At 48.7% G+C, this 26,318-nt stretch overlaps 5 protein-coding genes across 5 annotated transcripts; all 5 read right to left on the bottom strand.

Moving 5' to 3' along the window:
• Positions 1–419: 419 nt before the first annotated feature.
• Positions 420–2,980, bottom strand: LOC124489093 (E3 ubiquitin-protein ligase TRIM47-like). Its single transcript, XM_047051743.1, has 4 exons — positions 2,892–2,980; positions 1,627–2,177; positions 1,144–1,374; positions 420–786 (listed from the first exon to the last, which is right to left on the bottom strand). The coding sequence occupies exons 2-4, from the start codon at positions 2,173–2,175 to the stop codon at positions 688–690; spliced, it is 879 nt and encodes a 292-aa protein (XP_046907699.1). The 5' UTR covers positions 2,176–2,177; positions 2,892–2,980; the 3' UTR covers positions 420–687.
• A 511-nt stretch (positions 2,981–3,491) lies between these two features.
• LOC124489089 (nuclear factor 7, ovary-like) lies at positions 3,492–6,897 on the bottom strand (the record flags this gene model as incomplete). Its single annotated transcript, XM_047051737.1, has 7 exons — positions 3,492–4,027; positions 4,130–4,156; positions 4,233–4,380; positions 5,355–5,588; positions 5,689–5,784; positions 5,891–6,446; positions 6,845–6,897. Coding segments are annotated over 7 exons (1,638 nt in total), but the record flags the coding sequence as incomplete, so codon positions are not given.
• LOC124489077 (E3 ubiquitin-protein ligase TRIM39-like) lies at positions 6,366–12,635 on the bottom strand. The gene is given in 9 exon segments (XM_047051711.1): positions 6,366–8,114; positions 9,125–9,151; positions 9,307–9,454; positions 9,733–9,966; positions 10,075–10,170; positions 10,555–10,888; positions 10,890–11,013; positions 11,016–11,502; positions 12,486–12,635. Coding segments are annotated over 8 exon segments (1,995 nt in total). The 5' UTR covers positions 11,500–11,502; positions 12,486–12,635; the 3' UTR covers positions 6,366–7,566.
• A 479-nt stretch (positions 12,636–13,114) lies between these two features.
• Positions 13,115–20,211, bottom strand: LOC124489084 (E3 ubiquitin-protein ligase TRIM39-like). Its single transcript, XM_047051729.1, has 8 exons — positions 20,103–20,211; positions 18,528–19,003; positions 18,155–18,346; positions 17,761–17,856; positions 15,711–15,944; positions 15,125–15,272; positions 14,430–14,456; positions 13,115–14,075 (listed from the first exon to the last, which is right to left on the bottom strand). Exons 1-8 carry the CDS (start codon positions 20,107–20,109, stop codon positions 13,510–13,512), a joined length of 1,746 nt encoding a protein of 581 aa, XP_046907685.1. The 5' UTR covers positions 20,110–20,211; the 3' UTR covers positions 13,115–13,509.
• Positions 20,212–21,861: 1,650 nt separating this feature from the next.
• LOC124489095 (E3 ubiquitin/ISG15 ligase TRIM25-like) lies at positions 21,862–24,489 on the bottom strand. Its single transcript, XM_047051749.1, is given in 5 exon segments — positions 21,862–21,953; positions 22,036–22,062; positions 22,206–22,827; positions 23,060–23,141; positions 23,237–24,489. Coding segments are annotated over 2 exon segments (744 nt in total). The 5' UTR covers positions 23,909–24,489; the 3' UTR covers positions 21,862–21,953; positions 22,036–22,062; positions 22,206–22,827; positions 23,060–23,069.
• Positions 24,490–26,318: the final 1,829 nt, after the last annotated feature.

Raw genomic sequence — 26,318 nt, 5'->3', positions numbered from 1 at the left:
CTCTCTCTCTCTCTCTCTCTCTCTCTCTCTCTCTCTCTCTCTCTCTCTCTGTCTCTCTCCCTCCCTCTCTCTTGCTCTCTCTTGCTCTCTCTCTCCCTTTCTCTCCCTCTCGCTCTCCCTCTCACTCCTTCCTGCCCTTTGTACAAGTTGAGTTTCGTTTCCCACTAAAGGATCGTAAACTACTTCCCTTTCTCTGTAAAAAGGCCACATCTGTTTGCACATCTACTTTGTATACAAATATAAAGGTTGTCTCTGTGGGTGTTTGTTTGCTTGTGAAGGTAAACACAAGTCAACAACTTTTGAGGACGTCATGTACTTAAAGATTAATTTGTCTGTAAAACAAACATTAGGGTAGCATTCACTTTGACAGATATATCAAATTCCACCTTCTTCCTTTACTGACAATAAGACAATAAGAGGCCAGTACAAATCAAGATTTTTATTAATATTACATCGATCAAATTCATTCACAGGAGGTAGTAAGGTTCAAAGTATCAAAACCCAGTGCTAACCAATAAATAGGATAAACAGACAGACTATTCTTAACATTTTAAACACCGATTCCACATTCATATACAGTGCAGTTATGAAAAAAGATGTCTCCATACAAAGTAAAACATTATACTATACAAGCACTTCAGTAGGACAGTATTCCATAGAATAAACTGAGAGTTCATCTCTGTGCAGTCAGGATATCTCTAGTTTCTCCCGCAGGTCTTGAAACAGAGACTTGATGGAGTGAGACCAGTCCTTCACGTGCGGAGGAGAGGAAAACGACGGAAATCTCTGTGAAGAAAAAAGAAAAGGAAATCAAACTACCTTCTACCGTACACGTGGGCGCGGGACTTAAACCCAGATCATACTGTGTTGCCCTGCACACACCATCTCAGGGCCTAATCACAGGGATCCACCCAAGACTTCAGATGTTCTACCATCAGTCATTCCTAAATACGAGAGTGCATTAACAAAGTAAGATGCAGGGGGAGGAAGGGGGGTCACCTGACTGGAGAGGAGGTGGAGGGAGGGGAGGTGGAGGGAGGGGGAGGGGAGGGAAGGTTGAGGGGAGGGAGGGGAGGTGAAGGGAGGGGGAGGGGAGGGAAGGTGGAGGGAGGTGGAGGGGAGGTGGAAGGAAGGGGTACTGACCTGTAGCAGGTGGAGGGGGTCCTCAGTGTGTGAGAGCTCCTCCAGCTCAGTGCTTCTCCTCTGAAGCTCTGCGACCTCCTGCTCCAGGTCTTTGACTAGTCCCTCGCCCTGTCTCCTGGCCACCTGCCCCACCCTGCTAGCGTCTTCCAGGGACTGCTTGATCTCCTCCACCTTCTTCTGGTGCTCCTGGATCACCTGATGAACCCTCGACATGGATCTCTTGAGCTTCACCTGGAGATCAGAGCAAAGGATTAGATTGGATGGATGGATGGATGGATAGCGTCCATCAGCAATTACAACCAAATTAGTAATGAGAAACACCTATTCTATTAGTTATCAATAAGTTCATCAAAGTCCAAGTAAGAGATAATGCCCGACGAGGTGTACAATATCACCTGATAATGGACACCCCTGCAGCCAATCAGAATCGACTATTCACCCAGACCATGGTATAAGACTTATAATTGAATTGATTTTCCTAACCTTTTTCCCCACGGCTTCCTTGGCGACAGACACCACCCGATGCCCCCTGTGGTCCTCCCGGGCGCACACGGCACAGACGCAGGTCTGATCGCTCCGACAGAAGCGGTCCAGCCTCCTGCCGTGCAGCCTGCACACGGCCTCCTCCAGGTCCTTCCACACCGACACCAGCGGGTGGCGCCAGAGAGCGGCTTCCCGGTAGTGAGGCTCCAGGTGGGCCTCGCAGTAACACTCCAGGCACACCAAGCAGGACTTGACGGCCGCTCGACGTCTCTCCGCGCAGACGTCGCACGGCACCTCTCCGGGTCTTGGCGGGGGCGAGCCGGATGCCGAGGCCCCAGGTCGGGTGGCGTCTCCCTGGGCCGTGTGCGCCGGGGAGAGTTGGGGTCTGGTGGGGAAGCTGGCCTTGCAGAGGGGGCACTGACAGACTGGATGGAGCCTCCAGTACTCTCCGATGCAGGCCAGGCAGAAGCGGTGACCGCAGGGGATGGACACCGGGCTTGTGAACGCGTTCAGGCAGATGCAGCATGGAGGCGGCCCGCCGTCAGACATGGCTGGAGGAGGAGACGGGCCTGGGTTAAAGCGCGGGTCGTTGCGCAACTTGTATTGATGCGAGCAGCCTTTGATCTTTGAGGAACATCCTGAATGAGTTCAGGTTTGGCTGGCTGTTTTATCATTTACTGTTATTGAGGATTGGAAATGTTGCAAGAGCAACGTCATAAGTGTTACCATAAAACATGTGATCAAGATGGCTTTGCCGTACGAGGAAATGCTCCGTTTAACCCTTCAAAAGCCAGCATAAAATGTACATTTGTTCTTTATTAACTTTAATCTGATCTTTTGGCCAGAATCTGAACAATCATTATCACATTGTAATGGTTCATTTACCATGTGTTCTGTTAGTGTCCTGTCGACTGGACACAAACACCATTTTAAAAGCTAGAAACTCTCTTCAGTCTGCGATATCTCTCAACCACAACAAACAGTTAAATGCAGAACATCTTGGCTTAGCCTATGACAAGCCTTAGATGTGTATTCAAATACCTTGGACTAAAAATCTACATACATTTCTACAAGTTTTCATTAAGAAAACAACAGCTCGGTCTATATTTTTTGTTGTTTTGTTCCATTTGTTCTATTCTTAATTTCCCAACAATTTCCCCCTTTCCCTACAAAGGCCTTTCTTTTGTGACAGGCCGTATTGTACGAATAATATTTTGTAATTGACTGGTAAGACCTGGTAAACCAAAGAATAAAGGTCCACTTACCTGTGTCCTACTAAAGACCAGGTACCAGTCTTGGATAGTCTCAACCAGAGTGTGTCTTCAGAAGGCTGGCGGGGGTCGGCTTAGAGTACCGCCCTCCCCTACGGATCTGAACACTCCTCGTATTGACTATCTAGTAAAAAGAGGCGGTTCTTCTGGACTATGGACACAGCACGGTTACTGACGCTGGCCTGCTTGTTCTCATAAACATGACGGGCAAGGATGCATTTCCTCACCGTTTTGTTTAGAAACACTTAAAATACTTTTCAACGGAGCTCCCCAAAAGAGCAGGCGTATACAGACATGTACTAACTGCAAAACATTTCACGTTTGACTCTCTGTCAGCAGAATCACCACTCAGGAGCTGCACAGGACTCTTTGTAGAAGTGTGTATTTTAATAGATCAGTCAATCACAAGGCAAGTCAGTCATGAGGCGATGCATGTAACTTGGTAACCTTAAGATCATAGCAGAGGGACCAGCTTCAAGCACACCAAGCAACATAAGACAACTTGATTGCTATCCACCACACCAGATAACAGCTGGCCTATAAGGCGATTTCTGACGCAGCAATTTCCCTTGTCTTAAAGAGACAGTAGCACCTGTCACATGTATTTCAGCTAAGGACCAGTGATTCAGATTTCCTGGCCAGACTGTAAAGGTAGAAGTAAGGGTACAGTTTCCCGGTGAAGGATTGTCCAAAAAAGGAGAAGATGTGGGACGTCATGGTAACATCATAAAAAGACACCTGCCCTTTCTCATAGTCCACATACACGCCCACCTGTCTGGGCTTGGGGGTGAGGTGGAGGGTGGTCGAGGGCGAGGAAAGAGCCTCAAACTCCCAGAATCCACTCTTTGAGAGAGCAAAGAAGCCATTTTGGGAGTTCTTTGCGACCGCGTCCTTCCTGTTGACCTTTTCCGTGGCAACGCCGACCTCCCACCGCCCGTACGCGCCGACCGTCACCTCCCAGTAATGGCGTCCGGAGTTGAAGCCCTTCTCTCCCAAAACGGCTGAGTAGAAGGTGAACCTCTGTGGCTGCTCCTGTAACACCTGGGCCACTTTGGCATATTTGATCTTTTTCCCTCCCAGAGAGAGTTTCAGTGTGCAGCTTGCGGTGTTGACGTCCATCTTAACGTCCTCTGTAGACACAAATACATCTCAGTATAGGCTTTAATCGGTATGAAAACACACAATAGTCCCTTTGTATTTGAAGACAAAACAATTATTCTTACTAGACACACCTTTGAATCTCTGCATTCTCTTCAGCTCTGTTGACAAAAATCACATGTAAAGTAAAACGTAGTTACACGACACGCAGTCACAAGTACATCGTCCAGATCTTACCTGTGTCGGTGAATGATTTGACTTCCATCTTGACTGTCTCCTCTATCTGAGCCCAAGCTCTCCTCACAGTACCCACACACATGTCTGTGTGAACCTGGACCCTGGGCCACTTCTTAGTGGACAGAGACATGCCAAGCGGAGGACGGCTCTGCAGGAAGATGTCATCACGAATCAACATCAATCCAGGGATTGCAATGCATTCTTAGATAGTTTTGTTGTCGTCGCTAGGCTAGCTTGACGTGCGATGGGGGACACTGACCTGTAGGAGGAGGAGGTTGAGGTGGAGTACTGACCTGTAGGAGGAGGAGGTGGAGGGGGAGTACTGACCCAGAGGAGGAGGAGGTGGAGGGGGAGTACTGACCCAGAGGAGGAGGAGGGGGAGTACTGACCTGTAGGAGGAGGAGGTGGAGGGGGAGTACTGACCCAGAGGAGGAGGAGGTGGAGTACTGACCCAGAGGAGGAGGAGGTGGAGGGGGAGTACTGACCTGTAGGAGGAGGAGGTGGAGGGGGAGTACTGACCCAGAGGAGGAGGAGGAGGAGGTGGAGTACTGACCTGTAGGAGGTGGAGGGGGAGTACTGACCTGTAGGAGGTGGAGGGGGAGTACTGACCTGTAGGAGGAGGAAGGGGAGGGGGAGTACTGACCCAGAGGAGGAGGAGGTGGAGGGGGAATACTGACCCAGAGGAGGAGGAGGTGGAGTACTGACCTGTAGGAGGAGGAGGTGGAGGGGGAGTACTGACCTGTAGGAGGAGGAGGTGGAGGTGGAGTACTGACCCAGAGGAGGAGGAGGTGGAGGGGGAGTACTGACCCAGAGGAGGAGGAGGTGGAGGTGGAGAGGGAGTACTGACCCAGAGGAGGAGGAGGTGGAGGGGGAGTACTGACCTGTAGGAGGAGGATGTGGAGGGGGAGTACTGACCCAGAGGAGGAGGAGGTGGAGGGGGAGTACTGACCCAGAGGAGGAGGAGGAGGAGGGGGAGTACTGACCCAGAGGAGGAGGAGGAGGAGGTGGAGTACTGACCTGTAGGAGGAGGAGGTGGAGGTGGAGTACTGACCCAGAGGAGGAGGAGGTGGAGGTGGAGTACTGACCCAGAGGAGGAGGAGGAGGTGGAGGTGGAGTACTGACCTGTAGGAGGAGCAGGGGGTCCTCGGTGTGTGAGAGCTGCTCCAGCTCAGTGCTCTCCTTCCGTAGCTCAGCGATTTCGGCCTCCAGAGTTTCGATGAGGTATTTTGCCCACTCGTCTTCTGCCTTCTGCCTCTCCTGTATCACACGGCGGAGTTTAACTTTTCTTTTCTTCAGAGTTTCCAACAGCGCGGTGAAGGCCTTGCCACTGTCCTCCACTTCCTTATCAGAATTGACCTAATGGAGTCGAGGAGGAAAATAACGGTTGGAGTCGAGGGAAAGAACTAAAGAGGTTATATGCTTTTTTTAAGTCTGTTTTTGGAGGGCGGGGCCTTACTTTACTGAGCTCTACTGCTTTCTTGATCTCCTCCACCTTCTCCAGTCTGGTCTGGATCTTCTGCTGAATCTTCATCTTCGTGGACCCAAGTTCAGCCTATAGAAAAGATAAGAAGAATCTTTGTTCATCTGAGAATTGTTTAAGCAGAACATTCTAGAGTGTGTGTGAACAAAAAAAACGAAAAAAAAGAACCTTTCCCTACCTTGACTTTCCCTCCCAATTCCTCCACTGGCACAGTGTCATGAGACTTGTGTTCTGCCTCGACGCACAGCACACACACACACCTCTTGTCGGTCTTACAGAACATCTCCAGGAGCCTCTGGTGCTTCCTACACTTCCTGTCCTCCAGGTTCTCCACAGGGTTGATCAGCTTGTGGATCTTCAGACCGGCCACTCTCTGGTGAGGCTCCAGGTGGGTCTCGCAGTAGGAGGTCAGACACACCAGGCAGGACTTCAGAGCCCGGATCTTCCTCCCAACGCAGACGTCACACGCCACCTCCCAAGCTTCCGCAAAGCATTTTGGTACTTGGAGTTTCCTTTTTTTGATTTGCACGGAAATCTCCTCTAGAACTGAATTTGTGGAGACCTCGGGTCTTCCGTAAAATCTTTTATTGCATTTGGGACACTGGCATACCTCTGTGGCCTCCCACCTCTGTCCAATGCAGGCCTTGCAGAAGGTGTGTCCGCAAGGAGTGGTGACCGGGTCGGTAAACACCTGCAGGCAGATGGAACACTGGAACTGCTCCTTGGACAGGAGACTGGGGTCAAAAGGTCAATGAAGACATTGCTACAGGAGAGAAATGACCTCATGAATGTCTGTGGTCTTCCAGCGTGTACTATTAGAGTGGATTATGGAAAGTGTCACACAGGTGGAGGTAAAGTAGGCAAATAGATTCTTGGCTTCTTTACAAACAAAGTGTTGTTTCATTGGCTGGTTAAATCATGTGACTGTTCCCCACCCTGTCAGGTGCTGGATGACTTATCGTGCGTGCATGCGATATAATATCTCACACAAACAAACTTATATCTCACGGTAAATAAACTGACGCAGAAAAGTCCTCAAGAACTTCCCAACGATATGAACCATCCCTCTGCCGTGTTGTAAAATATCATCCCAATCGATCCAGAGCAACGACAAAGAAAAAGAAAATTATACCTGGTTTTGATGTAGCCTTCGGCAGGACACGTTTTGGACGAAGCCAGGACACCTCAGCCAAACAATTGACTGTAGGCTACATGTCAGCAAACACTCACTCACACCCACATGAATACACAGCTGTGGGAGGAGAAGAGACCGATTTTCCTGCGAAACTCTTTTGTGAAGTCATGAAAATGTCCTTTGTTGTGGAGTCATGAAAATTGCCTTTGTTGTGAAGTCATGAAAATCGCCTTTGTTGTGAAGTCATACACAACATCGGTTTTTATCAATAATTACAAATGTAGAATGTGACAAAACATCATGAGGTGGGCAAATGATGTACATTTATTGTTGCAAAATCTTTATTATTGTAAACCTGTGTCATAGTTTTATGCAACATAGAGTATAGTAAAGTATCTTTGGAACATGTTTGACATGCAATAACAAGTAAAAACATTAACATACTGTATTGTTCAGAGTCCAGTAGATACATTCAAGCATGTTGGGCTATTTTCATGGGTCAAAATATAATCAAAGTAATTTTATTTGTCACTTAATTATTTATAATTTTATATAAATCCATTAGCACTACTATTGCATGTAGGGAAAATACTTCCACACACACTCAACAGAAATATAAACATTCAAACCTATACATTAAGAAGTTATTAGCACACAAAATGAATCCCGGCCCTTAAGGCACTTGTAGTCCAGTAGTATTTCTTTTGTAGTTCTTCTCTTCAGCATAGCTTGGTCTTCTCAGTGACAGGACAAATCGCCATGGTATCCGAGGCCTTGTCAGAGCAGTACAAGTAAAAGAATGGGAAGATCTTCTCTCTGAAACTATCCATGAATGTGTAAATGTGAGTCCGGGCCCTCACGTCGTAAAACGACACCTGCCCTTCCTCGTAGTCCACATAAACTCCCACACGTTTGGGTTTGGGGTCAAGGGTCAGTAGCAGAGGCGGGGCTGTCGACACCCGATACCCCTGCCCCTTCTTCATCGCCAGGGCCCAGTAACCATGGGCGGTGCTGACGGCGATCCGCCCCTTCCTGTTGACGGAAGCTCTGGCCACGCCCAGGTACCAGTCGTCCTTGTCGCCCACGGCAACCTCCCAGTAATGGCGGCCGGAGGAGAATCCCTCGTGGCCGAAGACGATGACCACGGTGTCGAAACGCTCCGGGTTGTCGGGTAGGTCCTGCCACGACCCGAGGTGCCGGACCTGCCGCCGGTCCTCCGAAAGCTGCAACCAGGGGTTGGCGGTGTCGGGGTCAAGGGTCAGGTCCACTGGGAGAGAGAAGGACAGGGAGGACGGGGAAGATGGGGAGGACAGGGAGGACGGGGAAGATGGGGAGGACAGGGAGGACGGGGAAGATGGGGAGGACAGGAAGGACAGGGAGGAGAAGGAGGACAGGGAGGACAGGGAGGACGGGGAGGACGGGGAGGACGGGGAGGACAGGAAGGACAGGGAGGACGGGGAGGACAGGGAGGACAGGGAGGACAGGAAGGAGAAGGAGGACAGGGAGGAGAAGGAGGACAGGAAGGACAGGGAGGACAGGGAGGACAGGGAGGACGGGGAGGACAGGGAGGAGAGGCAGGACAGGAAGGAGAAGGAGGACAGGGAGGACAGGGAGGACGGGGAGGACAGGGAGGACAGGGAGTAGAAGGAGGACAGGAAGGACAGGGAGGACAGGAAGGAGAAGGAGGACAGGGAGGACAGGGAGGACAGGGAGGACAGGGAGGACAGGGAGTAGAAGGAGGACAGGAAGGACAGGGAGGACAGGGAGGACAGGGAGGACAGGGAGGACGGGGAGGACAGGAAGGACGGGGAGGACGGGGAGGACAGGGAGGACAGGAAGGACGGGGAGGACAGGGAGGACAGGAAGGACAGGGAGGACAGGGAGTAGAAGGAGGACAGGAAGGACAGGGAGGACGGGGAGGACAGGGAGGACAGGAAGGACGGGGAGGACAGGGAGGACAGGAAGGACAGGGAGGACAGGGAGGACAGGGAGGACAGGGAGGACAGGGAGGACAGGGAGTAGAAGGAGGACAGGAAGGACAGGGAGGACAGGGAGGACAGGGAGGACAGGGAGGAGAAGGAGGACAGGGAGGACAGGGAGGACAGGGAGGACAGGGAGGACAGGGAGGAGAAGGAGGACAGGGAGGACAGGGAGGAGAAGGAGGACAGGGAGGACAGGGAGGAAAAGGAGGTTAGGCGTTAGAGGCTGAGGTGAGGGTGATGGCGTTGGTGCGAGGGGGATTTTCTTTACATTTCGATGGAACTGAGAAAGTTTTACCTGCATATTTGAGAGTCCTTTTAAGCTCTGTGAAATGAAAATAAAACAAACTGAATAAAATGTTTGTACATACGTAGCATTTAGTATGTATGATATAGAATAACATTCACCACACACTCCCTTACAGTAGAACAAGTTTCGACTTTGAATCGTGCAAGCAAAATAATGCTCTGTGTTCCTACCAGTATCAACCAGTTTCTCTAACTCTTCACTCAGAGTTTCTTCTAGCTTGGCCACGCCCCTTCTGATGATGCCAACGCAGACCTCGGTGTTGACGCTGGTGTCAGACCAATCCTTAGTGTGGGGAGGAGTGAGCAGGGCCGGAAAACTCTGGATCAGTAGAGAAGAAAAGAGATATTGCCTTGTTTGGTCTGTCAGGATGTCTACGGTTGTTTCTGAGGATGAGATTTAACGGTTCTTTACCTCATGTCAACTGGTAAAATTTATCATTATGTTGATATGACATGAAATGAAGCACGAAAATGCTTCAAACCTAGAAGCTGGTGTTGTCTTATCTGTTCAAAGTGCAGGAAGCAAATGCCCTCCCACAGGAAGCGGATGCTTACCTACAGGAAGTGAATGCCCTCCCACAGGAAGCAGACGCTCACCTGCAGGAAGTGGATGTGGTCGTCGGTGCGTCCCAGGCGCTCCAGGTCGGTGTTCCTACTGTTGAGCTCGGCGATCTCCTGCTCCAGCTCGGTGATCAGGCCCTGGGCCCAGCTCTCTGTCTGCCTCTGCCTCTCCTCCAAGGCCAGAACCAGCTCAGCCTGGTTCCTCTGGAGGGAGCGGATCAGCTCAGAGAACACCGCCATGCTGTCCTCAATCTCCCTTTGGGCACTGGACTGGAGTGATGGTAAGCATGGTTACAACACTGGGTCAGGATGGTGGTAGGCATGGTTACAACACTGGGTCAGTAGGTGTGGTTGTGGGGTGAGTGTTCTAGTACTAACTTTGTTGAGCTCCACCGAGTGTTTGATCTCCTCCACCTTCCTGAGCCTGTCCTGGATCATCTGCTGCACCTCCATCTCCGTCCTCCTCAGGTGGGCCTGTCCAGATAAGGGACAGTCGGTCAGATTACAGATTACAGATTACAGATTACGACATGACAACTCCCTCAGATGTCTGACCGCGACGTCCTGTCATCGATCTCTTCCTGCTGACTGTCGATCCAATCAACACAGCCGTCGAATCCTTTTATTGTAATTTGTGAGACTGAAGCTAAGAGGTAGCTGTGTTCATTTTCATTGAAACAGTTTGCCACACTGATAACTAACGACAAACTAAATGTCCTTAAAATATAGTTGATATGACTGATTTCCAATGACATGTTGAACGATATCTGAATGTAGAGTTACAAACAACAGGAGCAACAAAAAAACAAAATTTGTACATTTATATTTCCCCCCCAGCGTTCTCCCACGTCACCTCACCTTCTTCTCTGTCCATTCCCTCTCGACAGGGACGGTGAAGTGGGCCCTGTGGTCGGTCTCGGTACAGAGCACGCAAACGCACACCTGATCCTTCTTGCAGAACAGCTCCAGCAGCCTCTCGTGTTTCGGACACATCCGGTCCTCCAGGTTGGCCACGGGCTCCATCAGCTTGTGTTTGGTGAAGCGGGCGCTGTGGGAGCGGAGGTGCTCCTCGCAGTATGACGTCAGACACACCAGGCAGGACTTGACCGCCCTCAGCCGCTCCCCCAGGCACACGTCGCAGAACACTTCGCCCCAGGGACTTGGCGACCCGGCCGGGATTGGGGGTGGAGGCCGGGCTGGGGCTGAGGTGGAGGCTGTGTCCAGGGCTGGGGTTTGGGACGGGGATGGGGTCAGGCAGGGGTCCAGCGCTGGTTCCAGGGTGGGGTTCGGGTCCAGGGTTGGAGATAGGGGCGGTGGTGGAGGAACCAGGGGTGGCAGATCCTCCTGCAGTCCTTTACGTACCTCCCCTGGTGTCACCAGGGACCCCTGCTGGAGCGCCTTCTTCTTCTGATCCGCCTCCTGCTTCTGTTTGAGCTCCTGAAGGAGCTTCTCCTGTTGCTGTTTCACCAACTTCTCCTCCTCCTCTTCTTTCCTCTTCTTCTCCTCCATCGCCGTCTTCTCCTCCTCCTTCTCCTCCTGCTGGAGCTTCTCCATGTTCCTCACGCGGATCTCCTTGAACTGCTCGGCGATGTCTCTCAGGACCGTGTTGATGCTGATGTCGGGCCTCTTGTAGAAGCTCTTCTTGCACATGGGGCACTGGTACAGGGGGCTGGTCCTCCAGTATCCCAGAATGCAGCTCTGGCAGAAGTTGTGTCCGCAGGGGATGGACACGGGGTTGGTGAAGACGTCGAGGCAGATGGAACAGTGGACCTGCTCCTCGGACAACTTACCCGTCGAGGCCATTCCCTGACAGAGGGAGAGAGGAGAGAGAGAGATAGGAGAGGAGAGATTGGAGAGGAGAGAGAGGAGAGAGAGAGATAGGAGAGGGGAGAGAGAGAGATAGGAGAGGGGAGAGAGAGAGATTGGAGAGAGAGATAGGAGAGAGATAGGAGAGGGGAGAGAGGAGAGAGAGAGATCGTAGAGGGAAGAGAGAGAAATAGGAGAGGAGAGAGAGGGGAGGGAGTTGGCTTGAAACTTTGACTCATTAAATAGATAAACAAGTAATTCAAAGGGAGAGAAAACTGAAAAAGGGGGTTATTCCCAGAACAATGACGTTGATGGTGTATCTTTGACCCAGAAGGTAACTAGGTCATGTGGATAGGGTGTCGTTATTTATTTTGGGTAACTGACAGAGCAGAATTATGTTTTGATGCTCTGGCATACAGTTAGAAGTTTTTCTCATTAGTTTGCGATGATTCCAAAATGTGTAAAGCTGGGTTTGGCCTATTTTCTGATGTCAGGTGTTTGTCGCTTTACTGTGATGAACAGTTGTGTTGTTATTTTCTGCAGCTATAATCCTCCCATGCTCAACACAGTTGTTTGATTGGGAGACACTGTGCTATGTCAGCACTGTGTGTGTGTGTGTGTCCGTGTGTGTGTGTGTGTGTAGCTGCTTTTGAACACCAGCGCTCAGGGTTTATGAATCCTCGTCCAGAAAGGTTGGCTATTCATAGAAGCCAAGATTAACATCTTTCCAAAAATACTGGTCTACCCAGCGCCCTGCTCTGCAGTTTCTCACAAACAACAGTCGGCCTCAGCTTTCTAATCCTTTCATCATGCTCAATGATTTGTTTTTATAGCTCTGTCCAAACCTCCCATTGCACAACGTCAAGAATCTAAGTGTCGAGACGTTCCAACTGAAAGAAAAAGTTAAGCTCTTAGAAGTTTGTTGCAGGCTCCAGTATTTCACACACGATTTGACATGTTCAAACAACAGCCCTCTCACTCACCCCAAAGAACACCCTCAGGAACTGAAAGAAAACGCGTTCCGATCAGTTAAGAAAAACACCTCGCTTCGACAGAGGAAGGGTTAGTGACAGGGGAGCAGAGAGGGAGAGAGACATAGAGAAACAGAGAGAGAGGGAGAGAGAGGGAGCGCTTAGCAGAGGGACTCACCAGAAGGCAGCTGCTCCAGGGGCTTCACGGTCCACAGTGACCGTTCAGCCAAGAATGACACACGACACGGCCATCGACACCGTCTCCGACCTCCCCCCCCCCACCCCACCCACCAGACCCAAAAATATGCCCCTGTCCCTACCCCTTCCCGTACCCCAGAGACCAGCTTCCACCTCCCTTTCCAGGCCCCCCTGTCAGCTGAAGGAGCTGGGTTAACTCTTTAGACAAAGCTGGCGAGGGCTCATCTTATCCCTGACACTTTTGTGTCCTTTCTCTTGTCTTGATTCTCAGGTTTTTGCTGTGTTTTGCTGGAACAGTCTTATCAATTTCCCTTTCGAAGTCTCTATTTAAATGAATTTCCGTGTTTAACTTTCTCTTTGGGTTGTGAACCTGTTCTTTGTTCTCTCCCTTCAGATAATTCCAACCACGTATGCAAATTAGCTTTCCTCAGACTCAGCAGGAACACGATCCAATTCATTCATCTTTATTTATCAGCTGCAGATTAAGATACAAAAGTACATATTTATCACCCTGCAATACATAAAAGAACAAGACAGTACTGTAGTTCACATTAGCTTAAATTAGCCCTTAGCCTTGAGAAGCAATCAACACCCAGAAAATCAGTTGTGCATGTGCAAGATCGGAAGTGATTTTATCTTCATCAGTAAACATCTGTGCCTTACATAAATGTAAAAAAAAATTAGAATGGGAAAAATCCTTATAGTTCCTTCCATGTCCAGTTGAGTGTAGAGAAACTTCGGAAAGTCAGTATGGCAGTCCATCATAAGTAGCGCAACTGCGATTGGGCAGACATAAACCAGATTGAGGTATATTTCAACCACGATTGGCTGGTCGATGTCAGATTTTCCCTGAGTGGACGGTGGGTCTCAGGTTGACCGGACTGACGACGAGAGGGGCGGCGTTCTTCCCCTCCTGGGCGAGGCAGGGACTGAAGATGGGAAACAGGCTCTCGTTGAAGGTATCCACGAAGGTGAACAGGTGCTCCCTGGTCTTGACGTCGTAGAAGGACACCTGGCCTCCCTCGTAGTCCAGGAACACCCCCACCTTGCTGGGCTGAGCGGCCAGGTGGAGGGTCAGCCTGGAGGACGCCAGGGCCTTGACCTCCCCGCTCTTCAGCCACAGGCACCAGAACCCTCCGTCCGGGCTCAGCTTGATCTCGCCCTTCCGGCGGGCGGAGGCCCGCGCCACGCCCAGCGTCCAGGCGGTCTTGTGGCCCACCTCCACCTCCCAGTAGTGGCGGCCCGAGGAGAGGCCCTCGGTGGCCAGTACGAACAGGGCGGGGCTGAAACAGCGGGAACTCTCGTTGAGCGAGGCCTTGCGCGATTCCTCGTACCTCACCTGGCGGCCGTCGTCGGACACCACCAGGTTCCGCTGGGCTGTGGCCGGGTCCAGGTACACCTCACCTGGAGAGAGAGACATAAAGATCCAGTGAGAGAGAGAGAGAGCTTTTACAACAGCACTTATTCCATAGTTCTTCATGTATATGGGTTGAATCACCTTGAGACCGACTCACACAGTGCAATGCTGCCCCCACATGGTGCCTCAACTTTACAGCAGGAAGCTGTAAACTTGCCAGTCTTGTTTGAACATTTATTGAGACCCTTCATCCAGAACCATAATTTGGTATGTACACAAATCTTACATGCCACGGGGAGGAATATCCCTGTACTTACTGTAAGTCGCTTTGGATAAGAGCGTCTGATAAATGACGTCATGTAACTGTAAATGATGTAAATGTGATTGAAACTGATACTCACTTGCATAGCTCTGCACCTTCCTCAGCTCTGTGGGCAGAAACAGAGAGAGGGCACAGTGTCAACGTCACAGCAGGAACACACACAGCCAAGCAGAGTGACACACACACTGTGATAACCTGCTGCTCTGGCAGACATGTGCTGCTGTCAGTTAGGCGTGTGTGTGGTTGTGTTTGTGCGTGTGTGTGTGTTGCTGTCAGGTCTCTGTTGTCTGAAGCTCATTACAACCAGATGGCTGAATTCTGGCGCCTAGATTGGGGTAATCTCGTTTTGTAACTCAAGGCAGCCTAGCTGGGCTGAGTTAAGGCATTAGAGTGGATGTAGTTGTTCAAATTAGAGGAAACTCCTCCCATGCAGGGTTACCCAGGAGTAATAAACAAACAGAGGGTCCATCTGTCATCTGTGTGACTCAGCATCTATTTACAGGTGCCAGTCCACTGACCCAGATTCTGGGCTCAGGAAGTGAGGTCAAACAGGAATTGATCATGATTTAGACAAAATGTAGATGAGCCTAAATATAGTACAGAACTGACTACAGCACTGTGTATTAAACTCAAGTCATTAGGTTCTTGCATTTCTCTAGGACATGTGTCAGATAACATTTTCATAATAGAAAAACGTTCAGGGATCACAGAGCACTTTGGAATGATGTTTCTTAAAAAATAAACGAAGCGGTTGTAAAGCTCTCCCGTCTCTACCTTTCCCGAACAGTCTCTTGAGCTCTTCCTGGAAGCGGTCGATCAGGGTGCTGACAGTGGAGCGGAGGGTGCCGAGGTACAGGTCGGTGTCAACGTTCACTGCCGACCAATCAGAAGGCTCGGGGGAGGGCGCAAGGTTGAGATAACTCTATGGGAGAGAGATAGGAGACGGGAGGTTAGTCTTGGTGTGTGTGTATGAGTGTGTGTGTGTGTGTATCTATTTCCTCACCCACTCGCTGGTAGATAAGCGACTTGAGATCTCTCAAGTGTGTGTTTGTGCCTGTGTGTGTGTGTGCCCTTGTGTGCGTGTGTGCCTGTGTGTGTGACCTTGTATGTGTGTGTGTGTGCCTGTGTGTGTGCCTGTGTGTGTGTTCGTGTGTGCCTGTGTGTGTGCCTGTGTGTGTGTTCGTGTGTGCCTGTGTGTGTGACCTTGTATGTGTGTGTGTGTGCCTGTGTTTGTGCCTGTGTGTGTGCCCTTGTGTGCCTGTGTGTGTGTGAGCCTGTGTGTGTGTTCGTGTGTGCCTGTGTGTGTGTGCCTGTCGTTCATGTGTGCGTCCAGTCGACGAGCCAGCCCGACCCGGCCCACCTGCAGGAAGACGACCTTGTCCTGTGCGTGCGCGAGGGCATCCAGCTCGCTGGCCCTCCTCCGGAGCAGGCCCAGCTCGTTCTCCAGGCCGCGGGCCAGCTCCTGGGCGTGCCGCTCAGCCTCGCGCTGCCGGGACGAGATCACCTCCACCAGCTCGGCCTGGCTCTGCTCCACCAGCCGCTGGAGCTCCGCGTACACCTGCCAGCTCTCCTCCAGCTCTTTCTGGGCACCGCTCTGGGGGAGGAGGAGGGGAGGGGGGGATGGATGCTTGGGTTATGTATGGCATGACAGACATGCACAAACACACGTCTTCCAGAGTTACCATGCTCAAGGGGGGGGGGGGGGGGGGAGGGGGGAGGAGTCCTTCCGTGTTCTACGGTGAGCTCATCTGAGGTTTAAGTTTATCAGAATGCATTTCCCAAGAGTTTAAAGTAGAAAAAAAACGCACTCTCAAGCTTACTCGTTGCTTCTGTGTCATTGACGATGACTTAGGCCGAAACGCGTCTGTCAGCTTAATAAACTGGTCAATAGATGCAACGAGCAAGCTTGAGAGTGCGGTTTTTTCTACTGTAAGTTACTAGTCTTTTTTCACTTGCACCCGGAATCACCTTTTATTTATTTTGGAAGCAGAGCGTGCCTATCCTTAGTAATCTCCCAGGAGTTAGTCACCTTTCACCAGGTGAACCACCGTAACCGGTCTGACTTCACTCACGCCTCCGCAGCGAAACGTCTGCTTATGTGTCTCAGGAGAGATGTCTGCGTGTTTTGAATCGTTTTCAGAACGACACCCGACTTTAAAACACTTCGTACAAAAGTATGTCAGATGGCTGAGCGGTTAGGGAGTCGGGCTATTAATCAGAAGGTTGTTGGTTCGATTCCTGGCTGTGCCAAATGACGTTGTGTCCTTGGGCAAGGCATTTCACCCTACTTGCCTCGGGGGGAATGTCCCTGTACTTGCTGTAAGTCGCTCTGGATAAGAGCATCTGCTAAATGACTAAATGTAAATGCAATGTTGCAACTGTAACTACAACATGACTGCATTGTTGTGAATATGCTCTCTCTTGCCCTTTCTCATTTCTCCCTCTCTCTCTTCGTATCTCTCTCTTTTCTCTCGCCTTCCCTGCCTCCTGAAAGTCCAGAGGTCAGCAGAAGTCACTCTCCAGATATCCAGCCCTCCCTTCACCCCCCACTGTAACTTCATCCTTATTGTATTTTTAACACTGCTCTCACTGACCACAGTCGCAATCCTCTCTATTTACGGTCAATAGGAGAGCAGGAAACTGGAACACACTATCAGGAAATTAGAGCCCACTTGTTTTTGATACCTGAGGAAGTCTCTACGTCAAAAAAGTGTTAAAAAAAAACGATGAAAAACGAAACCTTTCCTGTATTGTATTGTTCATGCGATCCTGTACTCTGAGTTGTGTGAGTTCCGGGTGTGGCATCACAGGCATCCGGCCCTCTGAATTCTTTTTAAAGCGTTTATTTACATGCTCATATCCATTACCACTCGTATTTGTTTCTTACATCGTCAGCTTCAACACGCGCATAACCATCCAAAACAACTCCATCCTATCCTATGTATTTGTCTATCCCTTGCCAGCCATGAGTTTAATTGTCCCTAACGACCAGCCTGGTATTTCCCAGAAGGCACCTGGGGTGGGGCTGCAGCAGGCAGCAGGCAGGGCTCTGTACCGGTCACACCGGTCGGACGGCCTCGGAGCCGGAGCCTAACCCGGAGCACGCCTACAGTTTGTCATCCATCTGGGAGGAGACGCTAGGGGGACGGTGTCAAATGTGCTTGTTGTTCCTCTGGAGGGAAAGGGGGGGGCGTCAGAGGGGAGAATTTTCTCGACTCACCAGAAGACCAAAATGGTGCCTTCTGGAACCACTTTGTAATCGTAAAAGAACCATTTGAAAAAGCAGCGAACTCAATAAAAAAAAATACTAGTGACGCGGTACACTTTGGAAGGCTAAATGATTCTTACGAAGGGATGAAAGGAAAGATGGCGCGTTTTGATGACATCACCCCCTCAGGCCCGGCACTCACTTTGATGACCTTGATGGACTGCGTGACCTCCTCCAGTTTCCTGGTTCGCTCCTTGACGAGGTGTTTCAGCTCCGCTCGCATCTTCCCCAGGTGACTCTGCGTGAGAGAGGAAGAAGAGGGAGAGAAGGAGGAGAGAGAGGAGAGGAATGAGACAGAGAGGGGGGGGAGGAGAGGGAGGAAATGGAAGGAATGAGCAGGAAGAGAAGGTGGACATAGAGGAAAAGGAGAAAAGAGAGGAAGTAAAGGGAGAGAAGATCCGCAAGATCAGAGTAAGCACAAGCAGGACGTTTAGTCCGCGCTCAAAGAGCCCCAGAATCATTCTTCACCAATTTGCCAATCAATACTTATAAAAAATGGATTCAACGAGGAGCAGGATGCGTTTACAGGAGCTCACCAACTTCTTCTTCCACTCGCGCTCGGTGGAGACCACCTCGTGGGTCTTGCGGCAGGACTGGGCGCAGACAGTGCAGAGGCAGACGTGGTCGTGCCGGCAGTACACCTCCAGGAGACGTTCGTGCTTCTTGCAGATCTTGTCCTCCAGGTGCAGGGTGGGGGCCACCAGCCGGTGGGACATCAGAGACTTCACCTGGGAAGGAGGGGGGGAGGATGGAGGGGGGAAGGGGTGGAGGATAGGGCGGAAGGGTGGAGGGGCGGCGGAACAGGTGCGAAAAAGAACGTCAGCCTTCAGGAGTGTCAGATCCTGGAGAAAGGACGACTAACGTGTGAAGTCCACAGGCGTGGTCCCTGGCAGGATCTCCGGCGCTCACCTTCTTGTGCTGCCTGAGGTGAGCCTCGCAGTACGACCCGGGGCAGTTCACGCACGACTTCAGCGCCCTCATCTTCCTACCGATGCACGAGTCGCATGGCACATCCCCCGCCCGGGCAAACTCCCCGCCTTCCGACGGCGGCGGCGGCGGCTCCCCGTGCGTCGCCTCCGGGACCAGCCTGAGGATGGAGCCGGGCGAGGCCGCCCCGCCTCCTCCTCCCCCCGCCACCGTCAACCCCTGGAACTGCTCGGAGATCTCGGCGAGGACGCGGTTGACGCTCAGCTCGGGGCGTCTGGAGTAGCTCTTCTTGCACATGGGGCACTGGAACTTCTTGCTGTGGTTCCAGTAGCCCTGCAGGCAGGCCTTGCAGAAGCTGTGTCCGCAAGGGGTGGAGACGGGCTCCACGAACACCTCTAGGCAGATGGAGCACTGGAACTGCTCCTCGCAGAGGACGCGCCCACCTGGGGAGCTGACGCCTGGGGGGGGGGGGGGAGGAGGAGGAGGAGGTGATGGAGGGGGGTGAGAGAGAGAGAGATGACATTACGGGTAGTGTGAGAGTGTGTGGGCGGGTGAGAAAAGAGGAAGAGGGGGGGGGGCTAAGATGGCTGGTGAAGAGAGGGAGGACGTGCTCCCCCCCCCCCCAACCTCCCGCTGAGAGTGTGTGTGTGGGTGAGACAGATGGGAGAGGAGAGGGGCGGATAGAGGGACACGGAGAGAGAGTGAGAGACGGGAGAACGAAGGAGAGAGAGGTAGGAAGAGAGATAATTAGCATTGGACTGCAAGAGAGAGAGAGAGGAAAATAGAGAGGGAGAGAGAGCAAGAAAAAGACAGATCAAAAGGACGAGAGAGAGGGCAACACATAAAACAGGATCAGACCGTACAGGATTAGAGAGAGTTAGTTCCTCAAACGATGGTTGCTATATGTAGATTTTAAGCACAACGACAAAATATAACTTATACAATTTTTGCCACAATCGAACCATCAAACAAATGAAAACACTTGCTACGTCATCCATGGGGGTGTTTGTTGTGTTGCTGTAATGGCAGGAATGCAGAAGAACGGGATGAAACCACAGAGTTCTTGTGCTGATCTCAAGTGCCCAACAGAGCACTCACACCTGCCGCGTATGTGTCATTTAAAAAACAACATCTCCCTTCTTTCCGTTTAGTTTGTTTAGTGCTACATTTAAAAAATGCTCATGTTGCCCGTTTTGTTACTTTGACAAACGACATTGTGTTGCTGTAATGGTTTGTCTCAGTGGTCGAAAAAAGTATTTTCTCATTAAAGTGTTATCTAAATTGTGAACCAAACAGATTCAATTGTATCAGTAGGTAGGTTAGGCTACAGTTGAACTAACAACTAGTAACACTGTTTACTTTTCTGTCTCCTTCCTCCCTTAATGAACAGCACTGAGAACTAATATTTGCTTTAGTCGCAGGTATGGGTTGACCTGAATGAGCCTTTGTATTTCCAAAAAACATATTTAGAGAAAGCACCTAGTACCACATATTCACAAACACACCACCTGTTCCAGTGGATACATTTTATAGTCGTAGACTTAAGATACTACTCACTTTGCATGTTGTTTTCCCCTTATTTCTTGTCTTGTGAGCAAAAGGACTTTACCCAGGAACTCTCTGGGTGTGAGTCCTTTGACAGGTTCTCTTCCTGGAACTCCAAGCCCCTCCCTCTTTCAACAAGGACACACCCAATCATAACGTCCCTCCCAGTGCAAACAAACGCACATCCCCACTAACACACACGCCACAAACACACACACACAAACACAAAAAAGAAGTTGTTTGAAATCACAAGTACAATACCACATGGATATGGTTACACATTTTCTTAATCCATGTTAAGAGTCTGTGAGTCAACAGTTTGAATTCCCATTGCACCAGTCAATAAAACTGTATAGTGAACCTCTTAATTGCTTGGATGATTGACATAATTGATGTTTGTGTGCCAAAGAGATAGAGAGATAGAAATTCAAATGAAAGTGAGGATTCACTTGAGTTTTTATTCACTTAAAACTAAACAGTCCAAAAAATATATATTATAATCATTCTATTCAATAAATTAAAACGTTTAAACTTTTCAACACTTTTTTTTACATTTGACATGTTATTTATTTAACAGATACAAATGGGACACCAACATGATATACACAGTGCATCACTGCAAAATCAATGTTGATGATTTTGTGTCATCATGTGTCATGATTTTTTTCCAAAGAGACCAAGAAACCATACCATTAGTATTAGGGAGTCAGGTGGCTGAACATTGAGGGAATCGGGCTAGTAATCTGAAGGTTGCCTGATCGATTCCCGGCCGGTGCACATGACATTGTGTCCTTGGGCAAGACACTTCACCCTACTTGCCTCGGGGAGAACGTCCCTGTACTTACTGTAAGTCGCTCTGGATAAGAGCGTCTGCTAAAATGACTAATTGTAAAATGCATTATGAAGGGAAATATATAACCAAAATCATACCATGCTTACACAACTTGAATGAATTACTGAATGATCAAATTGGAGCAGAAAAATAATGACCCTGGATCTGACATGACAGGAGACTATCCATTGGGCACAGAGAAGTTAACTCCATGTTGTGGAACCCCTCTGTTTTAGTTCCCTTCTGGACTTTCTAATGTTCCATGACATAAAACATAACGTAGAAAGAAAAATACATTAAAAGTGATTGATCTTTTTTAAATTATTTTTATCGTCGCAAGTATTGAGTACTAACCTTGTTCCTTTACATGCATTATCCACATAATTTTTTGTTTAAAACAATTTCACAAAACTTCAAAATCACATCATATGTTTACCATGTACGGCTTGAGAGAAGAAGACCCAAGAAGACTCTGATTTATTGTTTACCTGCACAGGTAAATCATCTTATTACAAGCGGGAAGGTATCTTTAGTGTCATTACGACGACATGGATCAAATATGGGCAGGATCTTCTCTGTGAATTTACCCACTCTGAAAGTGAACAGATGAGTCTTAGCCTCCACATTGAAGAAGGACACATGACCGACATCATTATCCAAGAAGACTCCCACTATTTGTAGAGGATCAGAAATTATTAATGGGACTGCAGGTTTTGTGTTGGCAGAATACTCATTGCCACCTGTAAGACCAATAGTGAAGAAACCCTTGTCAGGTGTGATAAAAATGAATTCTTTTCTATTCACAGACATAGTCGCAACTCCAACATTCCAATCTGTTTTCCCCCCCACCTCTACTTCCCAGTAATGCCTCCCTGAGGTGAATCCCTGTTTGGCCAGGACACACACATCCTCTGTGAATCTCTCTGGGTTGTTTGGAACCTTGCGTGCCCTTGGTAACTTTTTGACTTGCTTTCCATCTTCAGAGATGATGACCCACGGTCCTGCAGTGTTGGGATCTAGCGTAATGTCCACTAAACAGGAAGTACAACACAAAAAGATTTAAATGACTGAACGTGAACCTTGAATGATTAACTGGAAAGGAAGTCTGAATACCTGGAAAATGCTGCATCCTTTTCAATTCTAGAGAAGATAAAACAAGTTTTGATCATTTTACTGAAGTGGTAAATGGTAATGATGATAGTCATTGTAATTATATATTTTTTTTTAATGATATGTAAATGAAAGTCAAAACCTTATAAAGCTATGAAGGTCAACAGACTTACCAGTGGCTGAAAGCTGATTAACTTGACTCCTGACCAAACCCTCCACCTCACACAAAGCATTTCTGACACAGCTCAAGAAATCCTCTTGGCCAACATGGATGTTCGTCCAATCTTTAATTGGTGGTGGCTGGTGACAACTTTGACTGAATCCCTGTTGAATGAGATCATTGGATGTAGAACTTCTGGTATTCATTACAAGTGACTGCATGTTTGTGATTCCTCAATATTTTTTAAGTAGACCACCCAAATCCGGCCTCTTAAAAACTGCTTGAACAATGACCTTCTGGCCCTTGATAATCTCCTATACTTTCTCCAAGCACCAATTGTATATAGCTTCGAAAGAACGCATCTGATAAATGAATTATATGGAAAAAACAATACTTCCCCACCGTTAGGACAAGGAAGTGGTCCTCAGTGTGTAAGATGTCATTAAGCTCTGTGCTTCTCCTCTGAAGCTCCGCAATCTCCTTCTCCAGATCTTGGATGAGGCCTTCAGCTCTAGTCTCTGCTGCTATCTATACTCCGTTATCTCCCCAATGAGTGTAGCCTGGTTCTTTTCAATGGAGTTGATGAGAGCAGTGTAGACCTGGTCACAGGTCTCCAACTCTTTCTTTGCATTCATCTGACAAATATTGGGAAGTAAGATTCATTTTGTTACTTAAGGACTCAAGGTTATCTTCGTATGCATGAATTAGAAGTAGATATTGGTGTTTTTTGTATCTATCTATGCACATCTCTTCCTTGATTTTCTGCTGTTTTCTTCATGCACTATTTGTATGTCAATTTGGATAAAGCAACCTTTAAATGAATAAAATGTAAACTGTAAATAAGAGTGTTAAAAAGATCAGACTCACCCTGGTAATATCAACTGATTGATTGATCTCCTCCATTTTTTGTAGCTTGTTTTGAATCATCTGTTATTTTCCGAGTGGAGATCTGCACAGAACAAGTCACATTTCATGTCCTTCATTAAAATTCCTTCCACAAAATTGGGGGTTGTAAGTGAAACACAGTCTTGTGTTTGATCTTACCTTTTGATTTCTGGACTCAATATCTAAAAGCACAACATTATGTTGTTTGTGTTCTGCCTCACAACACATTTGACACAGAAACTTCTGGTCAGTCTTACAGAACATCTCCAGGAGCCTCTGGTGATTCATGCAGATCCTTTCCTCCAGGTTCTCCACTGGGTCGACCAGCTTGTGGATCTTCAGACCGGCCACTCTCTGGTGAGGCTCCAGGTGGGTCTCACAGTAGGAGGTCAGACACACCAGACAGGACTTCAGAGCCCGGAGCTTCCTCCCAACGCAGACATCACACGCCACCTCCCCCGGCCTGACGACAGACTCATCGTCACTGACGTTCATCATCTGAAAAATACCTACAACGTCTCTGAACGATGTGTTGATACGAAGCACAGGTCTTATCGGAAATGTCTGTTAGCACAGGGGACACTTGCAATAATCACTGCTGTTCCAGTACTCCTCAATACAACTTTGACAGTAGTTGTGTCCACAGGGTGTGGACACTGGGTCAGTGAAGAGTTGTAGACAGATAGAGCAGGTGAACCGAGCCTCATCCATAGAGTTGTCCAGAGTAGCCATGTCTGAAACACTATCAGAGGCAGGCGAGGCAGGATGAAAAAACAAAATTTTTATTTTCGGGGAACAGGAGGGAATACATGCTAAATGAACTGCATTCATGTAACACTTTTTCTTGTAAACTTTTCTTCACTTTACCATTTTGAGTCTCTTTCACCTATTTACACACACACACACACACACACACACAACAATAGTCGCAGAGCTGCCATGGAAGGCACTTGCCTGTCCACCGGGAGCAACTTTGGGTTGGCAGAGAGAAAAACAAAAATGAAACTAAACTCTGTGACCATCCCCCCAAAAAGTAGGAACCAAAAGTATGACTTTTGTTTTTAGCAAGTGACTGTACAAAAGTGAAGAAATATTATTTGATCTGCCAAGCCTTTATTAAAGTTACCAAAGTAAAACAAAATGTGTCACTCAAATAAAACGGCTTGCCAGAAACAATCCCTGTCTAAAAATATAACAATTACTCCCTAGAATACACTTGAATGTGTATTAATTTGCCTTAAACAGATCATAATAACCAAAATAACCGAGGCACTGTTGCTGACCCCCTATCAATAATATTAAAGTACATGCGTGAGCAAAAAGAGGCAAGAAAATACTTACTGTAACTGTATACCTGTAGCTGAATGCTTCACACTTTCTCATAAAGCACCAGCACTTTGTTTTTCTGAAACATTTCCTGGTTCAACCTTCCAACTGAAATCTGATTGGACTAGGTCTTTAAGGTCCTCAAGATGGCATTGGGTGCTGCAACAGTTGGGGATGGGCTTATTTGTGCTGATTTAGTTTGTGTGTGTTCTTGAACTATTTGTATCCTGACACTGTGAAAGAGAAATTAAATTCTGATAGCATAGCTACCCTGTGTCTGATGTCATAGCTGCCCTGTGTCTGGTGTCATAGCTACCCTGTGTCTGGTGACATAGCTGCCCTGTGTCTGGTGACATAGCTACCCTGTGTCTGGTGTCATAGCTACCCTGTGTCTGGTGACATAGCTGCCCTGTGTCTGGTGACATAGCTACCCTGTGTCTGGTGTCATAGCTACCCTGTGCCTGGTGACATAGCAGCCCCGTGTCTGGTGTCATAGCTACCCTGTGTCTGGTGTCATAGCTACCCTGTGTGTGGTGTCATAGCTACCCTGTGTCTGGTGTCATAGCTGCCCTGTGTCTGGTGTCATAGCTACCCTGTGTCTGGTGACATAACTACCCTGTGTCTGGTGACATTGCTGCCCTGTGTCTGGTGACATAGCTACCCTGTGTCTGGTGACATAGCTGCCCTGTGTCTGGTGACATAGCTACCCTGTGTCTGGTGACATAACTACCCTGTGTCTGGTGACATAGCTACCCTGTGTCTGGTGACATAGCTGTCCTGTGTCTGGTGTCATAGCTGCCCTGTGTCTGGTGACATAACTACCAACATTGAATTTGTGTAGAATTAGGTACACTGCACATGTTCAAAAACCTTTTCATTGATGACCATAAACTATGCGATTAACCACGTTTTTGAACTTCATACAGAAATGAATTAACCCAGTTCCTAATTAAGAATGTAATGCAGCTGCATTTAAATGTTTTTGTGTCTTCCTGTGTGTGGGACGTTGACTGCATTAGCACAGGGTCTCTATATACTTAGAAACAAACGAAACAAAACAAACGTACTACAGAACTGTTCATCAGAGCCTTCCTCATGGGTTTCCTTAAAGCAGCTTCCATGCATGTCATCTAATGGCAATTACTCCTGAGTAATACTGTTTTAATTGGTGTTTGTGTGCGTGTGTGTGTGTGTTTGTGTGTGTGTGATGAGGTTACCATTGGGGTATTTTGGGGTTTGTGCGTCTCAGATACTTCATGAGACACCTGACTGTCAAACCACTGCAGTGGTGAAGAGAAGCACTGTGTTACAAAACTGGAAACTCTTGGAATCCTGACATCCTGCTCTCTCTCTCTCTCTCTCCTGCGCTAGCTTAGTGTCGCAGTGTCAGTCAAGGTAAATGCATTCCCCTCTTCCTCTCTCTCTCACTACCTCTCTCTCTCTCTCTCGCTTTCTCTCCCTCTGTCCTTCCATTTCCTCTCTTTCTCTCTTTCATCCCCTTTTCGTTTTCGGAGTCACGTTTTTCCACCTCACTGTTTTCTTTGAATCATTCGATCTTTTCATCCATCCATCTCTCCTCCATCCCTGTTCTCTGTCTCCTCTCTGCTCCATTCCATAACCCTATCAGAGTGTTCCCTCTCAGGGTTATAAATAGCCTTCCATGCCCTCCTCTCTTTCTTTCTCTTTCTTTTTTCCCCCTCGTTCTCTTTCGCTCTCTCACTCTCTCTCTCTCCCCCTTCCTTTCCTGCTCCGGTCTCCTCCCCCGCAAATCCAGCACTTAGCCGTGGCGCTGCAGGAAGCGACGCTGCACTGTGTTTTTCCTGTCTATATCCCCGCTCTCTTTTCTCCCTTTCTCTCTCTCCCCCTCTCGTCTTGTACACTGCCCTCCCCCCCATGCCTTTCTGGCACAGTCCTC

Source organism: Hypomesus transpacificus, unplaced genomic scaffold, assembly GCF_021917145.1.
Source record: "Hypomesus transpacificus isolate Combined female unplaced genomic scaffold, fHypTra1 scaffold_170, whole genome shotgun sequence".
Lineage (NCBI taxonomy): Eukaryota > Metazoa > Chordata > Actinopteri > Osmeriformes > Osmeridae > Hypomesus > Hypomesus transpacificus.
This window is presented reverse-complemented; position numbering and strand designations above follow the sequence as displayed.

Coding starts and splice junctions, on each gene's coding strand:
- LOC124489093 (XM_047051743.1), bottom strand. CDS start 2,175: ATGTCTGACGGCGGGCCGCCTCCATGCTGCATCTGCCTGAACGCGTTC. Junction 1,375..1,626: donor AGGAAGCCGTGGGGAAAAAG/GTTAGGAAAATC, acceptor TCTGATCTCCAG/GTGAAGCTCAAGAGATCCAT. Junction 787..1,143: donor ACCCCCTCCACCTGCTACAG/GTCAGTACCCCT, acceptor TTTTCTTCACAG/AGATTTCCGTCGTTTTCCTC.
- LOC124489084 (XM_047051729.1), bottom strand. Junction 18,347..18,527: donor ACCTCAGGCAGCACAAGAAG/GTGAGCGCCGGA, acceptor CCTCCTTCCCAG/GTGAAGTCTCTGATGTCCCA. Junction 15,945..17,760: donor AGTCCATCAAGGTCATCAAA/GTGAGTGCCGGG, acceptor CTCCTCCCCCAG/AGCGGTGCCCAGAAAGAGCT.